Here is an 18,630-nt window from a genome sequence, read left to right on the forward strand (position 1 = left end):
GGCAGCTTGGTTTGTGCCAAGGAAACAATTTTTTCAATGTGGTGAAAACTATTTTGAATCCTGCCTTGCAATTGGCCATATTACAATTCTCTAAAATTTTCATTGAATAAGAGAAGGGCGGTTTTCCTTTGTTACATTTTATTCAGACACATTATTCAGATCAATACATGAGATTGGAGAACCAATTCCCTCGTAGCAGCACAGGTTCATGACCCAGATTTGAGTCACTTATCCACTTTGTTCTTTTCTAGGGCATTCCTGGTCCTGTTGGAAAACCTGGCCCCAAAGGACGACACGTAATAATTAATTCATTTTGATTCCTGCCATAAGTCATAGTTGCTTCCACACACAAAAAGATATACCTTTGTCATCTATCAATAGCTATGAGGAGACAGCTACAGGCATGATTATCTGTGTTGTCTTATATGGAAAATCAGGGAGATTGTAAAGAAACTGATAAAAATGTTATTTATCTGATAATTTCTACAGTACCGCCTCTTAAAAAAGCAGTACTTCACATCCAGAGAAGTCCCAGGGACAATTCAATTAATTAGTATGCTGCTTCTGGTGGTAATGTGCCGAAGCTAACTCCTTAAGATGATTTAAAAAAAGGTGTAGAAAATCACATTGTAAATGTTTGGTGTCTTTATTTTGGCATTGGTCCTCTAATGCCAAGTTAGTTCCCGGGAGACATTACAGAGAAATACAGTTTGAGATGGATACAAATGGAATGTCAAGGTTGAAACGTCAAACTGTGAAAAGTTGATTTTTTTTAAAACAAGCCTTAGCATCTCTTTAGAAGTTGCCAAGTGGGCAGTGAGCCCAGTGTCTTTCTTATCCAAAGTGTTTTTTTACTGGAATTTTAAGCGATATCTGGCTAACTAGATCAAAGCCTGTGGTCTCAGGGCTGTTATGAACTCATCCACAAGGTCACCAATACACAGGCTTATCTTGCTTCATTAAATACGTATTATTTTTACACCATGTCCATGCAAATGTGATCTTGGTCAATCCCTTGGGGAAATTGCATGTTAAATGTTATATATATAGTAAAGGTTGGATGCTATGGATAACATCAAACATAGAAATTGTTGTAACAGTATAAAGGTGGAAAAAGCTAAAGAGTCCATTCACCTTTATGGAGGTGCTTTATACTGCAAACTGGAGGGTTTAATTGGCATTGTTTGCACTTACCTTAAATTGAGTGCTGGTGTACTTCTCCCACAGGGTGTGGTGGGAGATGTGGGGGAGAGGGGGCCTCCCGGTCCTGATGGCAATGAGGTGAGAATTAATATGCGTAACTCTGTTCATGCATGTTAAGGCTTTTTTAACCACTTCTTAAATGTATGTATAATGTGTAATACAAAAACAAGGTTTTAAAGTCTGCATTTAAAAAAACACAAACAAAAGTAAGCATCACACAAGGTTGACGGATAGTTTATTGAAGTATGTCAATTATAAAAATGACTGAGCAGCTTTGATTAGTTAGTTTTTGGGTTCAGACATAGATATGCTGAGATGCTTTGTCATCTCAGATGTTTGCACATGAAAACATTAAGTTGATCTTACAGTATTTTTCAATGAAGCCTTTTGGATGAGGAATGTGTAATGCTGTAAGTGTCCTGTCCTGTGTACTTAGGATGTTGCTGTGATGTTTCACAGGGGCCTGTTGGTGGGATTGGCATTTCTGGCTTTCCTGGTCTGAGGGTGAGTATCAGTTCCGCAATGTTATCATTTTAATTAATGTGCTACATTTCCCATGGTGAATAGGTACAATGTTTGATCTGCCATTCAAAGTTCTGCTTCTGTCTCTTGTACTTTTTACCAAGATTGCTAGTCTGTCCATCTTTCTTTCTACTTGACTGTCTCTAGTGGTTAGAATGTGGCAGCAGGATGTGCTGTGTTTCTTCATGCGTGATAGATATGAATTTTCATGCTACCATGTATGTTTTGGTTAGACTTGCTGGAGTACTGCTTTTTCATGGCAGTAGCTCATTTCTTATTGTTAATAACAGCCACTACTGAAGTCTAAATAATCTACAGGTACAAAGGAATTGCATATAAGTAGGGCAGGATTCAGAATAAAACTGTCTTAGCTGCACCTCATTTATCCTCAGCACTACCAGGTCCATGGGCATGACAGTAACAAAAAAGACAAAAGGCTCAAAAATTTAGACTTTGAGACTAAAACTTACATTTTGGTGAATTTCCTGCATATATAGTGACAGAGATGTGCATTATACTGACACAGTTGATCATGGTTGGGTAGAGTGAAGATACAGTGAAGTGAAGTATTTATTTAAGTTTGACATACAGTATGGAGGAAGCACGTCAAATGTCAATAATGAAAATTAAAAATAACTCCAGTGTCTATCTGCCCAAGGTTTAAATGTTACCCGCACAACCACTTAGGAGGCTCTGTCTCTTTATGGCAGTGAGACTAGAATGTCTGTCACAGACCCTATAGAGAGCATGCTTTCTTTTTTACTGCATAATAACACTGTTAAAAAGTCGGAGTTCACAGAGGTCTCTAAAACATCCTCTTATTCATGTCAGAAAAATAGATACAACTGTATACGGCTCCAGCCTTTACCATAATTTCTAGCTTAAACTGGTTAGCTGTCCTCATTGCGTGAGGATTTATTGGGGTGCTTCAAAGATCACTCAGTGTGCGCAAAAAAACACCTGGATGGATGCCAGTTCCTTAACCTTCACCTCAGCTACTGGGTGTGTAGTCATCTTTACTACAGACACAGTCAGACATGAAACATGCAGATGCTTTCTTTTGTTTTGACATAAACAAGGATATTAGCAAATAGAAGGTTACACAGGTAGAAAAATCATAATACAGAGAATACCTCAGCCTTGAAATATACCCACCTGGATTTTTCACTATATCTGAAATTCCGGGTTTATTCAGTGTGTCATTTCAGAGTTGCAAACGAACATTGCCTAATTAATGTATTGGGATATGGCACTACATGTCGCTGTAAACTTGGTAGTGACATTTACAAAGTAAATCATTGTCACTTCAATTTAATTGAAAAAGAAGTTGGTATGTGTTTTTCTGCTCCAGCTTTACCTCCATGTATCAGGTCTCAGTCAGACCTAACACCATAAATTACTTTGCAAACATGCATACCAGAATTGGGAGCATGCAGCAAACAGTAGTAAATGTGCCCCATTTCTCTGTTATCTAAAAAACCTTATTTTGAGGTGGTGGGCTTTCTTATTTATGCCTTAGCATTTCCAAAAAGAGTCAATGCCCTTGTTGATGTCTGGAAAGAGTGGACACTATGGCATTTGTGCTAGATTAGTTTTAGTCATAGCATTAACATAATCTTCTATTTTCTATTTTTGGGTCTTCCTAAGGAAAAGCTGTACACTACAGGTCTGACTTGATTAAGTTTAAGTTCAGGTGTTTAAAATATTTTTGTTATTTCACAACTGAATCTGTTCTTACAGCTTTTCACCTTGTTTAGTTTTGAACAGTCAGTCTTACACAAGTGCTTTTGTAGAACAAATCAAAACACCATCAAGCATTGATAAATTCATAGAGTTTATGATAGGATCATGATTTGTAAAATTATTTTTATTTCCAATGTGAGCAGGTCATATCTCCAAAATGCTCAAAAATGTGTTTATATTTTACATTCTGTTAGTGATGATTTTTAAAGACTACAACATTTCTCATCATTAGCAGAGAAATTAATCATTAATGATTAAAGCTGATGTAGGGGTTGCGTGTCTTTATACCAACAACTCATTGACTTTAAGTACTTTTAAGTAATCATCCATGAGAGCAAAAATACTTTCACCTCCTTAATCCTGGCTTTGATGTAATTCATATTAAGTCAACTTTCCGGCTGAGTGATTTTGACACAGGGTTTATCTCACAAACAACTTTGGTTTGACTTCCAAAACTCCTTTTCACTTCCCAGTGTCAATCACACCCTTGTGCTTCCAGTTGCGCTGAATCGTCTATCAAAAGGCAATTAGACAAAGTACATTAGTTAAGTTATCTGATGGAGAGCAGAAACAGAGCAGCAAGAGTTCGTTCTGGTATGCAATTGATGTCTTTGCCAGTGTATGACTCAGACACTCTTACACAGCCAGAATTTTAAAAACATAGTGGAGACAAAATATAGTTGTTTGAAATGTTATAGACTTTTTATGTGTGTGTGTTACTGATTTAACACTTTTACGTCAACCAGTGTTTTATCATTTGCATGTGGTGTGGTAAGGCCTGAATTTATAGTATTTCAATTGTGCTTTCTCCACACGCAGGTTGTGTCAAGTATATGATACAATCAAGTAAATGATACACTGGGTGCTGAAACATTTTGTGTTTGATTTGCTTTTCTGAGGCCACAGTGGTTGTGTTAAAACAACAGGTAAAGGAAAGCTCCAATCTGGATTCTGTCAAGTCTTCAGTCACTTGTCTTCAGTGTGGCTGGGAGATAATGGTTTGGATGATCTCAAACCACCTGGCAGTCAGGTTACATCTTGAAAGCAGTGTGGGATGTTGATGTACCAGATCCCTTCAGCTGGGCTGGTGGACACCCGAGTTCTGGGGGAAAGTTATTTTTCTTGTCTTACCTCCCCCTCTCAGTATGACATTCTCCATGTGTTTTCTGTTGAAAGTTTCTTTTGATAGGGTGCGTTTGATTTGTGTTCGTCCTGTTACTGTACCACAGTGGAGCTGTAGCATCAAACACCATTCTTACAGGGTGCAGATGGATTCCTAGTTCAAGCCACATGTCCTTGATGACAGAATGAATCCATGTCCTCTCACTCGCCACTGACTTGCGCTTTTTTTGCTTATTTTTTTTCACTTTAACATAAGTATACAAACATGGTATTCTTGTTTGTCCATGTGTATTATGACTTTCATCAACTGCCCGACAAAGGGCTTTTATTTACCCCTCCAGACTGTAAAATATCCCCTCCTCCCTTCCCCCACCCAAGATGGCAAATCTCAAAGTATATATTTTACCTTGTTTGCTGGTAGATTGTTGTTTGCAATTGATTCATTGCCAGCAACATAATTGCTACTGAGATGGTTGCAGCAGTCATAGTGAAAACCACCCCATCAGTGGTCAGCCAACCACCACTGCTTGTAAAGGGTATTTTTTTCTGTCCAGCCTCACATTCTCACCTCACCTCGGTCAATTAGAGTGGATGTTGTGGGCTGGAAGTGGCAAAGCCCAGAGCCATACAAGACAACTGGATACACTGTCAACAAAGCTCAGTTGAGTTGTAAGGTGTGCCCATAAGGAATGCTCTGTGTAGATAGTGTTCATGTCAAAATAACATCCCTGCCAAGAAGAAATCGGAAACATTTAGTGTGAAATATGAGTGTCAACAACCGTGAGCCAGTATAGAAGTGTTTCTGTGTTTCTGTGTATTTGTGATGCATGAATTCGAATGTGTACCTTCTTCCCTCCACAGGGGGAACCAGGGCCTGAGGGACTGCGAGGACTGCCAGGTTTGGTGGGACCTCATGTAAGTTAGACATTGGCTAATGCAAATGCTCTAAATTCAAAAAATATACTGTACAGTACTGTCCATTTTTCCACATCATGGATCTAGTACCAGCATATATACATTTCTGGCCTGTAGAAATATATAAAGACAAAGAGAAATAAGTTTCAAAACATTTGCCACAATGTCAATTTGTATTACCCATCAGCCTCCTCCTTGACTTCACTTCATTTCAAATTCCTGCTTCAAAACATATTCTGTCATTTAAATAACTGATTCCTTTAAAACATTTTGTCTTTCCTCTCATTCTCATTAATGGACTGATTCTTCTATTCTCCCCGCCTTCTTTCCTCTTCCTGTGGCAGGGCCCAGCAGGACCAGCCGGCCTGCCTGGATTGAAAGGTGATAAGGTGATCTAAATATTTATATTATTGCAGTGTATCTGTGTGTAATATGTCAGTATTAGCCCAGCTCACATCCTGTTAACATTTGGATAATGCAGCCACTATGAACTCAAATTTAATAATGTGACAGAAGACGGACCATGTTAGTAGTGCTTTATGCTAGAAATTGATATTGCTCCAAATGTATATCAGTCCTTTATTTTTATTGGTTATTTTAGTGTTGTCATTTGTTTATTGTGATATTCAAACTGAATTTTAATAGCAACTTGCCTTTAAACTTTACAAGTGTTGCTTTATGATGTTCTTATATATACAGTACATACCTGATTTACAAGTATATCTTCCTAATCTACAGTATGGCCGTATTGTGATCACTGTGGCAGAGCGCTGTTGTGTTATATCTCTGTATGATACTGTTTAATTCAGGGTGAAGTAGGAATATCGGGCGAACCTGGAGAGATGGGGTACCAAGGTGATAAGGTACGTCTCTTATCACACAAGATTTTGAGTAAAACAGAGATGCACAACATTTGAAAATGATGTTCATGGAACTATTGTTACCAGTAATTTATAAAGAAGGTCATTAGATTAGTTTATTCCCATGCTCATCAATCATGACCTCACAGGGAAAAATACTCGAAACAACTTTTTGTCGAAACATGTCACGTGATAATACTTTTACAATTCATGCATTTTTTTAATGTTCTTAATCCCAGAAATTATGTTTGATAACATCTGCTATGAGAAGTAATGGGACTATAGCGGAATCTAGCACACAATTCAATCCATGCACTCAATTATACTGTAATGGATGGAATGAAACACAACAACACACACAAAGGATGTGTAAGACTAGTTTGAGAGTTATATCTGTTTCTTTCAGGGTGTTGCGGGTGCACCTGGTCCTACTGGGCCAAAAGGGAAACCTGGACCACCGGTATGTGAGTGTGAGTGTGTATGTGTCTCTGCAGCCAAGGATGCCTGTGTAGACATTACTGAATGTGTATTAATTTGTGCATTTTTGTGTTTATGTGTGTTTGTATATTTATATTCTTTATTCTATATTCTTATTTGATATGTATGTGTGTGTGTGTGTGTGTGTGTGTGTGTGTGTGTGTGCTTGCCATTTTGTACAGGTTTTGTACAGCTTTTATATACAAAGCCAAACTAAACACAGTGTATCACAATGACATCGGGAATCCAATTTCGTTATCTGTAAAATGAAATGAACTCTGTCACATTTAAAACACATCACCTTCAGTGTGCACTTGCTGGTAGTGAGTTCCAATGAGGGGAGAAAGTAGTCTACATTATTGTGAATCAATCTCCCTCTCTTTTCAAGGTGGATTACTGTATATACAAGCCCAGATGCTCCTTGGGGGGTTGTAGGGGTTAAGTGTCTAATGACTGACAGAGTGACCTGAGATTAGTCTTGATGCCTGATAGCAAGTGTACATGCAGCATCATGTTGTGACGGACCAGTGCCTGGTGTTTGTGGTTGCTCTAAACCCATCAGTGTGATTATGCATTATATCATATCAATGGCTATAAGAACACAATGTGGTATCACATTATTTACATATTATCAATTTCATGATGAGGAAATATTAGCAGATTAAATTAACTAAATGGTGACAGAATGAACAAATAATAATTAAGGTATGTTCTCTGTATTTTAAACAGGGTAAAATTGGTGAGATCGGGGCACAGGGACCACATGGGCCTCCAGGACCAGAGGTAGGACTTACATATCGGCAACTATCTTGATAAATGTTTAGTTGTTAAAAAGTTTTTTTTTTATAAAAAGTATTTTATTTATAAAAAGTTGATGGTTCCAGGTTCTCAAATGTGCAGACTTTCTGCTTTTCCTTGTCTTACATTACATACGTTTATTCTCATTGGATTTTTCGACTGTTGGCCGGACAAAAAACCCACATTTGATGTCATCACCTTGGACGAGATATTGTGATGGCATTTCTCTTTTTTTTCTGATGGTGTATTGATCCAACAAAGCTATTCTTGAACTCCTCAAAATCTATTGGGCAAATAATAATGAACATAACAAAACTGAACAGGATGATTTCATTCATTTTGGTCATTAGACGACCTTTCAATGATCTGATGACCTTTCCTTCAATTGCCACCTGTACATAAAACAATCCTCTCGTATGTTAAATATGTGATAATTGCTCTACCAGGTCATTGCCATGACATTTGCTGAACATAGCCATTTACTTTACATGGCTCTTAATGTGTTTCTAACATTAAGACTCCGAGAACAGTAAATCAGTATAGTCGTTATACTCTGTACAGCACACCAGTAGGTATCCATTCCATCTAACATTGTGTTGTATGGTTTGATGATTTAGGCCTATGGGAGCTGCTAGTTGGTATTTACACTTTTGGTCTTTAAATATTTTACAATATTCTACTGCATTTCATAATATTAACAAATTTAAGAAACAAAAACAAATTGAAATTTAACTTGGATACACTGGAATACAGTGTTAAAATTATTAACTCTTAACTTATGCTGACATCATTTTAGTGGGGGCAATGGAGACATCAACCAACCCGTTGCACTAGCTCTAAGATATGCTGCAATACTTGATATACAACACGATGAATCTTGTGCTTTTCCTGTTCTGGCATCTCCCTCCAACATGTATGTGCTTTTGATGTAGAATACCTCACCTTTTGTCAAGGAGGTCATTGTTGATGCTTGCGTATGTGGAAAGCATGGAAAACTGCGGTCAGGAGTGCAGCTAACTATAAGTCACATAGGCCACAGCTTACAGGTATATTTTTCTGAAAATGAGTGATTGTGTCATGGCAGGAGTGCCTGAAGGTATTCAGCCTCTCTCTGCTCAGTAGCTATCCATCACTACCTTTACATCAGTTTGCAAAAAAACCTGCCTACACTCTCAAGAAAGGCTTCAACCCTGTGTCAGACGCATACAGATTTATGCAGGATGCCTTCAGTGATTTGTGAAGAGGAGCTGCTGTAGTACATCAACCTAGGCTAATAAATAGGCCTACTTCGTACCTGCCTTTTCAAATGCAGTATAGTGTGGTATCAAACTCAACCAATAAGTCATGTGACTCATCATGACAGGTAAAATAATAACATATAATGATAACTATTTATCTCTCCTCCTGTTTTTGCAAGGGATTTCCTGGGGACATTGGAGTACCAGGACCCAATGGTCCACCTGGACCAAAGGTACAACAGCATCTCTCTCTGTCCATCCATCCATTTTGTTAATTCATCCAATTTAATTCATGCTTTTGGCTGTGTTTCAGGGTTTGCAGGGTGCCAGAGGGCCCCAAGGCCCTCCAGGACCACAGGGAACACAGGTGAGACAATTCAACATCTTGCTGAGTTCCACACATCTGCTCAGTTCTTGTCTCACTGATTCAGAAAAGCGGAAAATATGGCTCATCAGAGATTTCCATCCGATCATTAGTCAAGATTAACTTGAGGCAGGATTAACCAACACAGTAGTTCTCATTAAGTATGCGGTCATATCTCAAACAGTTGAAGCTTAGATCCTGGTGGGAGTTTTTTTAATATCATAACTCACGGGCATGTTCCACTGGGTGAAGTCATGATTCATCATAGGGTGCTTAAAAAGACAAGGCTGAAACTTTTCCAGCTCTGGAAAAAAGGAACAGAAGTCTTTGGAAGGTGTACAACACACACACACACACACACACACACACACACACACACACACACACACACACACACACACACACACACACACACACACACACACACACACACACACACACACACACACACACACACACACACACACACTTTTCTATTGCGCTGAATGATACAGACAAACCTGGTAGTTGGCCAATTTATTCTCACAGAAACGCTTCCCTGGTATGTGTCACAGCACCTCAGTCAGAGCTGTTTGATACCTGAAAGTATAGAAGTGGAATGTAAAAAGTACATTCACCCAAGCGCTGTTCTTGAGTACTAGTACAAAGAGGTAGACAGATTACATTTATCTAACCGTAGCTGTAACCGGTGGCAGAGGTTTGGTTTCAGAAGCTGGGGGAACACAGTGAGGGAGGCAGCTGCGAGTTGAGAGTTTGAAGTCATATAAATGGAATGGTAATTTAACTGTGTGTGCATTTCTTCGTGTGTTTTGGTGTGCCAGCTGTATTTACTTGTCTGTTGGATTCTGCCATGTATATGTGACCATGTGTTTGTGTGTGTTTATGTTTGCAAATATTTGTGTATGATGAACTATTCAATGTTTCTGCAGGGTGATGAAGGACCTCTCGGCCCACCTGGCGGCGCTGGCCCTACTGTAAGAACTCTCAGATTCACATTATATACACTAACACACAAAGGGAAACATGCACACAAACTGAACCTATTGCGGGTGGTTTGAATGAAACAATTTGTTCAGATATTCTCTCAGGAAGCAGCTGGGATAAGATGTAATACATTATAAGCTTTGCTATGTTTGATCATTCCGTGTGTGTGTGTTTGTCTCTCTGCCTCTCTTTTTAAAGGGGAGACCTGGAAGGAAAGGCTACATAGGCGAACCTGGCCCAGACGGTTTAGAGGTGAGTCTCAATCTGTAACAATATATCATGTCACAAAAATGTCGGTAACAAAAATGTGTTGATTTTCATTGTGGACTTCAAAAATGGGTTACAGGATCTCTGTATCCTCTGATCAACTTAATGTTAAATGTCTTCATTTTATTGATAGCATTTTTATTTGTATATTTATTTTGTCTTGAATGAATGTGTTAGGTATTTTCCACTGTAAACCTTAAACCCACCATCATCCAAAACTGAGACTGAGACTAAGACTTTGATTCACAAATTTTGGTACAGACCACTCGGTTCATGCTTAGATTAGCCTTCTTTTTTCATGAACACATTACAGTTGAACAATTTAGACAAACATTATTGTACCTAATTATTTTTGCCTGCATCACTTTTAGACATTGAGAAATTAAGAAAAATGAAAAGAATGCTTGTGTTTGTGTTGCTGGGCCTATTTTTTCTCCTTGTTGTCATCCTGCCATTCACGTTGTTGTAGACCTGTGATTCGAAACAAATGAGAATCATCTACCATATGTATTTTACCAGAACAGCCTCCATCTTGAGGACGCTGAGACTTATATCATTTAACTGTCAGTTTGTTCACAGTTTTTTACTTCAGCAAAACACAGCATTTCAGACTTGACCCTCGCCCTTTTTTATTGGCTGTAAATGGCTTTTGTACACACCACAAATGCAGTGCCATCATCATGGTATCATGCGTTTCAAGATTTTATTATTTTGTCTAGTGCTTGCCTCTGAGTGCCAGTTTCACCATGTTTGTGACCCTTTTATTCTAAGCATAGATTTACTGTGTTGTAAACATGCTTTTAATTAGGAGATAATTATTTATCCCAAGCCTATCATCATACACATTGGCAAACCACAAAGAGAAGCAACACAAAATGATTCCGAGTCACATGCAGTCTGTGTGTGTGCTCCTTTTTACACTTGTAATATGCTGAGTCCTGTGCCAGTAGCAGGGCAGGATTGTGACCGAGATCTCATTAATTACAGGAAGCTAACCGGCACACTGTTTGATGTTTTCTGCTTTCAGGGAGAGAAAGGGGACTTGGGAAATGTTGGAAAAATTGGACCACAAGTAAGTCGCTTTAGCAGTTGAAATGTACAGGACTGACATTAATTAACAGCCCTCCTGCTGTCGATTAGTAGCTTCTCATTAAATCCCTTTCTAAGAGTGTCATTGTGGAGTCTGTAGCTTTTATTAGCTTGTGTTCCTGTCCTTAAATGTTTTAATAGTTTGCTTAAAGATTAATGCACATGTTACATTGAGATAATGATGTAGTGCTTACGCAAGTGAATTAAACCTCCCACTGTGGAGGAAGTAACAGGAGCATTTTGTGATGTCTTGCTGTTTTCCAGACCCACTTTTGACATTTAGAGAGATTTGAAGCCTCTCACACCACCAAATAGTGTTCTCATCATTAAATTGGCCACCACAGTAGAACAAAAGGAACACCAATCAGAGATCCTCATTTGAGTTACACATTTGTTTATGGCTCAAATCCTCCCAGAGTGTCTTTGACGTCTGGTCTTGCCAAAGAATTATGCTTTTGTTTGCATGTTGTCATATACTAGAATAACTTAAGCTGAAAACATTGTGCCAAAAAGATGTTGGTCTTTGTCCATCAAGTGGCTTTGCAAGTGTTCTCAAAACATTTCTAAATGTATGAATTAAATTCAAAATCCCAGTTCCATTTGAATATCTCTCTGCTTCAGTGAATGTTTTATACCCAGCACTAATACTCTAGAGAATTGTTGGGGCTTGTATCCACTTTGTTAAAGTACACAACTGCTCTGAACATCCAAAGTATGTCCGTCCTTCCCGGAGGCCCCTTAATGTTAATATTTGCATTCTGTTCATAGTGGAGAACCGAGTGGGCCATGTTGGACTGTGTTGCTGCAGTGCACATATGAGAGGGATTAAGCACTTACTGAGTAGAGGGGCCTTTGAAGCCAAGGAGGAGACATGGGGCTATGCAGAAGAAAAAAACAAAACATATGGAGGCTCTAATGAATGCCATTACATCACTTTCCAAATAAATGAGATGTGTAAGAAACGGAGAAAGACTAGTGTTGGATAGTGCAGGTTAATCCAGGGTTGATGCAAGGAGACTGTAGGCCGTCTGACTTTACCGGGTACCCCTGTATCACCATGAGGCCTCCCATAAACAGTTTCAAGTGAAATTTTTACTGGAGGTTTTTACAGTTTAGTGTATTTAATCCAATTTAGATTGATTTAGGAGTGTTTCAACCTCAACTCAACCTCCAGTCCACAGCTAATAAAACATGTCTCAGAACTCAATTAACAAAGTCAACCACAGGTGTGCTTAGAAATATAGTTGACATGTCAACATCTGTGCTTTGATTTTCATGTCAGTGACTCAGTGTGTACTTGCATGCGTGCACAGGAAAAAGGCATGTGTGAGGCAAAACCTTAATACTCTTAACGATAAGTAACTCTGGCTATATTTCTTCTCTAACTGTAGAGTTTATGGTTATTCCACAGCTTTTGTAACCCAATCTGGGTCTGAGAAACCAGATAGCCTTTAAACGGTATTGTAAAAAGCTCCAACATCAAGCCCCTGTAACATGGAAACCCCTTTAAAATAATTCCCTTCTGTTAAATGATACGGTCTACCACATTGTCCCACTTCGTCTCCCAATTAAGGGATTTGAGGTCAATTTAGAGCTCCCGTTCCCATGCCTGCAGGCTGCATCCCTTCACAGACACTCTGCTATTAATTCGTGGCTCAACTGCTTTACTTGCATCCAAAAGGATAATACTGTTTAGGAGATGATACATGAGTAACACGTTGAGGCTGACAGCCTTTCTTGCTGAGTTATGGAATAGCAAATGGAACGAAATCTTACTGTGTTTATCTTAGTGATCTGTTTCTTGTCTTCCACTTTGTTGCACTCGCTTTTTGTCTGTCTTTTACTCTCTGACTCTTGCCTTTCCGTTTGTTCTCTAAACACACAGAGGGATACAAGGAAAGAAAATAATAGAAGTAAATAACAAGAATATATACTGTATGATTATGTGACACCAGTAAGATGAGCAGTTATGTAGAATCTCGTAACCTTTTAATTATATGAATATATCACTCTGCAAGGAGGAAGCGCAGCAATGGAAATTGGCAGCTCACAACCAGAGGGAGCCGCAGTCTGACCGCGTTGGCTTTTGTGGTTGGCCAAATATGAGACAATGGTCTGGGATTAGGCCACATATGAAATATTACAGTAACACTATAATTCAGTAAGGTTCAGATGTTCTAGTAGCTTGTGGTGTCCCGGTGGCTTTAGTGCACATGCTGTGGTGCTGTGTACTTGCGTTATTGTGGCTTGTTATGGCATGTGATAAGTGCATGTTACTCTGTTAATTGAACACTCATGAACACATATTTTTTCTACTTTCACACTAAGTTACACTACTTTGTGTTTTACTTTCATAGAAAATTGAAACACAATGACAGGATTTCAAATAAGTACTGTACAGCTGCCCTTTCTGGCTGAATGTCGACCCAGCCCCCCCTTATGTCTTCCATTTCTTCTGAAGCTCCAGATTGTCCAGTGGAGAAGCTGGCACTGGTCCAGACCACAGACCCTGTCCCAGACAACTGATCTGGAAGTGGTTAAGATCCTCCGATAAGTCTCATATTTACATTAGCTGGTCTTTTACCCATGAAGACTCCTTTACTAGGTAGTTTGCAGGGCCATCTGCATTGACTTACTTTAGTGCTATGATACTTCCATGCCCCTCGTAAATTCGCAATCATTTATATTGCGCGCAAGAGATGTGTTATCCTTGATCCATGCCAGACAACATAATTTAGTTCCACAATTCACAAAAGTTTCAAGAAATATCAATGCTGCAACCTTTTGTATAGCTATCTTTTTTGGATAATCATTTATTAGCAATTCCACATGGATTGTAAAACAGTTTTTGAATCGAATATAGTACGCATGGTCACCGGCAATTATTGATATGTCATCTGCTTTTGCTTTGTTTTTCTGTCTTACTTTAAACTGAAGGAATGATTGACTTGTTTACACTGTGTAAGACCCCTTAATATAAAAAGATTCCTTAAAAAAAGTAACTTTTTTTGTAGCGTCAGTAAACCTACAGTTTTTTTTTGCAAAATAAATTAAACCATTTAATGAATGAACTGGGCCCTCACACTGACATACTTTCTCCTGATGTTCTCTCCTTTCCTCTTCTTGTCTCTTCTCTCCTCCAGGGTTTACTCGGCCTCATTGGGTTAGCTGGGGTTGTGGGAGTTCCTGGTGAAAAGGTAAGGAGTGTGTTTTTCTGTCATTAGGCTGTCAGTCAGCATTAGCTTGTTGGTTGTCAGTGGCAGACCCCTGTAATTTGGGCTGTGTTAAGCAGCAAAGGCTTTTGGCCCCAGAGGGGCCAGGAACCATGCTTTGATAAATACTCAACACTCTCACATCCACATCAATAACAATAAAGCCATGTCACCATTAATGGCCATCACCCATCCACCCCCTGCAGAAGCAAGCAATTTCAAGGTTAATGTTATTGATTGGTTTGCTGCGATGACATATAATCAGTATATACTACTGCATATGCAGTCATAAAATATATGAAAAAAGAATAGCACCCCACAGCCGTTATAGTCTTGTTAAAATACTCATGTTGCAATCTAGAGAGGCCCTCAGGCTTTATCCATGTTGGCTCAGCAGTCTTCCTGCTCAAGTTAAATTATTTAAAAGAAGTCTGTTTAGTGATTATTGACAGTCCCTCCAAAAAACACCCTTATTTTTTTCATTGTTCCTGTCTATATCTCAACCTCCCCTGTTCCCCCTTCCTTCCTATTTAGAAGCCCCCTGTGTGTCAGAACATGTTCTGGTGATAGGAAGCCGTCTGCTTGTCAGACCCTTGCTTGTCCTCCACCCCCTCCCTGGTTCAATCTGTCAGCACCAGCCATACCCTGACAGCCCACAAATTCCTTTCACATTGTATACTGTATAATACCAATCTATGGATTAGACTTTTCTTTCCAATAGAGAGCCTTAAAAATACTTTTCTCACCGTCTAATAGAAGTGCACTTGCATCGTCAGTTCAAGGAGGATTAAAGCATCACTGACACAAGTGACGGAGGCTGTTAGAGTGGAGACCTAGGCAGCTTTACTGCTCACCTGGGGTTACCTTTGCTTTTAACGCAATGTGCCACCAACTGGGTTTCAAAGTACCTGCTGGCTTTAAACTTCAGCTAACCAGCTATCAATCTAACCTTCATTTGAGTAGCTGCTCGCCAGTCTCATGGCTTTTTATTAGGAAAAGTGTTAGTGGGGCTATTTTGAGTTTTTCTTGTGTTAAGCTTTCAGGTCAAAGTTTAATGATCAGCTCTTTTTCTGTTTTTTTTTCCCTAGGGCGACCGAGGACCAGCGGGTCCAACAGGTCCAGTCGGGGAGAAGGGGCCAAGGGTAAGTGCAGTCACACAGGATGTACTGCAGAGCTCTGCTTCTTGTCTGAGAGGTGGTAAACCCAAGAGCCATAGTGTATGTATTGAAAAAGGATTTCCATCAGCAAAGCTATAACAGCCTACCCAAGCTTCCATACATTGTTCGGTTAACTAATATCTAAGGATGATCAATATAAAGCTGAACCACTGAAAAATTGTGGCTGTAATCTTTGACACATGTTTGGAAGCTACAATGTTGATCTCATGGAAAAGAAAGCAGACTCACATGGCCTTAACGTTTTCAACCTGCTCAATGTTGCTACTTTTGCAGATACAACTCTTTACAATTCAGCTGTGTCTAATTGTTTTTCCCATAGTAATGCTTAAAATAGGTATGAAAAAAAACAGCTTTCATTTCGGTGACTTTTGGATCACTTAATCTGGTCTGGTAGACCAGATCCAGTGCTTACAGACACTGTATTTGGATATGTTGAAAGACCTTTTGGTATTCTCTGTCTGTGATGTCTCTTTGCGGTGCTAAAATTCTTGGTCAATTCACTGTTGCTTGAATGAGACCTGTGATAGATCGTACTAATGAAACAATGCCATTCGTTTATCAGTCTGAATAAGAGGCGGGTCAGTATCACTCACTCCCAGTTTGTACCTCATTGTTACAGTAAGGGGCCTTAGTGGCATACAGTTTTGTCTAATCTTTGACAGAATGACAAATGCTGGTGTTGTGATTTGGAGTTGGAGATTTTTAACGGCAGGTGGAACAGGAAAAACACATTTGTCCAATCTTAAAGCTGTTTCAAATGCCAGAGTGAGTACTCTTGTGTCTTATTGAAGGTATAACATTTTTAGGGACTACACCAACTCTTCAATACTAACAAAGAACTCAACAAACTGATCCCTACACAAACCTATGTAAATGTCAGTAAAGACTGACAAAATATCTTGCTGGTCGTCATCATTAACATTGCTACAGACAATATTGCACAAAAATAGTTACTCATTGTAACTATTTGTCCCCCCCTAAATGTGTACATTAGGTTGAAGTTGGTTTAGATAAATGTTTGTTAATTTGGAGGTTAATAGCAGGTAAATGTCACAACATTAACCCACACACTACTGTGGGACATGTTTTAATGATTATTATTATTATTATATTATTTGACTGCTGTATAAGAGAGGTTGTTCTGCACCCCTCGCTGTCCTGGGATCTCGGATTAACTCAATGTCTCCAACTTGGGGCCCCAGTCCTGACCTAGCTGGCTAGCAGCCTGACTGATTGCCTGGCTGGAAAGGAGGATGACTAATTTGATGGCTGCCTGGCTGAATAGTTAGATGATTGAATCACTGCTAATGTGTGTGCATGTCTGACTGAAAGAGAGAAAAAGAGCTATGTAAGGAGTTATGGTAATTTGTGTGAACCAGTTTGTGCTAAAATGAAGCTACATTAGTGAGGGAGTGGCAGTTTGACTTTTGGTGTTTATCACCACAGATTACAATGATTTTTTCCTAAAGTTCTGTTTAAATGCAATTTGCATGGATTAGCATTTCCAGTCTTTACTGACTTTGTTTGATATTGTGGTATTATTCCTGAATGGCTATAACAAAATGAGACTGGGTGATGGGATGTGTTTGATGAGAACCACAGACCCAGCTGCCCCTCTTTTTCCAGTGGGTCTTGAGCATATTCTAAGACAACGTAATATGTAATGTAGTTCTTCATAACAGTCCCTATCCACAGATGTTACAGATGTATCAACTTTTGCTGCACACCAACAAGTCGTTGTTGAAGCACTAATGCAGCATAGTTTGAATAATGTCGATAATGGTAACCTCTATGCCATTAAACAGTGACATGGTTTCTTGTCTACCATTCTGTAATGTGTGTTATTTCTGTTTTGGTGGAAGGGCTATCCAGGGTTGCCAGGAAGTCCAGGGGACATCGGCCTGCAAGGTGCAACAGTAAGTGTCCTACCCTAGTTTACACTGTGATATACCTTTCAGGGATTGTTTGCATAGGGATGATCGCTCATAAATCCATTATATTATAATAAATTATTGTATTAGTAAAAATATCAACTTTTTTACTCCTTGCACTAGGGCTGCAGCTTTCAAATATTTTAGAAATTGAGTATTCCACCAGATATAAACTACTTTTGGTTTGGAAGCATTGACTCTCATCTTCTGTTCTCAGTTTCTTGGCACGAGATTATAAATGCCTTAACAAAAGATAAACTTGGACACTTAAACTGAGTTGGAGGAAAGTACTCTTGTTTTTTGTAAATACATAAAATGTAGGAGGGCGATTTGATATATCAGTTTCCCTGTTTCCCACAATTTAGTTTAGACCTGTGTAAACAGTATGTCTTAACTGGCAGATTGTTCTGTAGTTCTGCTGGAGCCTTCATAATGCATCAATTATGACTAGTGTTGATATTGGCTAAAAGACACACTGAGTCGTTTTGTCCTATTGACTTTGTGTAAATATTCACACTGTATTTTATGGTTTGTCTAACCTTCCTAAATTACTACGATTTCCCAATCTTTATAACCTCTCCGATCCAACATGTGTCTTGTTTTTTCTCACAGGGTCCACAGGGCCAGAGGGGTAGTCCAGGCATTGCTGGGCCAAAGGGCAGGAGGGTAAGAGCAACATTCACCTTTGGGCATTAGTTGTACTACTCCTTTGTGTAATATGTATGTG

The 18,630-nt window shown here is 39.0% G+C and overlaps 1 protein-coding gene across 1 annotated transcript in view; it reads left to right on the forward strand.

Moving 5' to 3' along the window:
- The window catches only part of LOC129094605 (collagen alpha-1(XXIV) chain), an 85,407-nt gene that overhangs the window by 38,555 nt on the left and 28,222 nt on the right, over positions 1 to 18,630 (forward strand). Inside the window, exons 12-28 of the mRNA XM_054602847.1 lie at positions 252 to 296; positions 1,228 to 1,281; positions 1,663 to 1,707; positions 5,452 to 5,505; positions 5,850 to 5,894; positions 6,315 to 6,368; positions 6,772 to 6,825; positions 7,572 to 7,625; positions 9,058 to 9,111; positions 9,192 to 9,245; positions 10,172 to 10,216; positions 10,425 to 10,478; positions 11,521 to 11,565; positions 14,726 to 14,779; positions 15,883 to 15,936; positions 17,835 to 17,888; positions 18,516 to 18,569. Coding sequence (XP_054458822.1) covers positions 252 to 296; positions 1,228 to 1,281; positions 1,663 to 1,707; positions 5,452 to 5,505; positions 5,850 to 5,894; positions 6,315 to 6,368; positions 6,772 to 6,825; positions 7,572 to 7,625; positions 9,058 to 9,111; positions 9,192 to 9,245; positions 10,172 to 10,216; positions 10,425 to 10,478; positions 11,521 to 11,565; positions 14,726 to 14,779; positions 15,883 to 15,936; positions 17,835 to 17,888; positions 18,516 to 18,569 — 873 coding nt within the window. The remainder of the gene's footprint in view (positions 1 to 251; positions 297 to 1,227; positions 1,282 to 1,662; positions 1,708 to 5,451; positions 5,506 to 5,849; positions 5,895 to 6,314; positions 6,369 to 6,771; positions 6,826 to 7,571; positions 7,626 to 9,057; positions 9,112 to 9,191; positions 9,246 to 10,171; positions 10,217 to 10,424; positions 10,479 to 11,520; positions 11,566 to 14,725; positions 14,780 to 15,882; positions 15,937 to 17,834; positions 17,889 to 18,515; positions 18,570 to 18,630) is intronic.

This window comes from Anoplopoma fimbria, chromosome 8 (genome assembly GCF_027596085.1).
Source record: "Anoplopoma fimbria isolate UVic2021 breed Golden Eagle Sablefish chromosome 8, Afim_UVic_2022, whole genome shotgun sequence".
NCBI classification, from domain to species: domain Eukaryota; kingdom Metazoa; phylum Chordata; class Actinopteri; order Perciformes; family Anoplopomatidae; genus Anoplopoma; species Anoplopoma fimbria.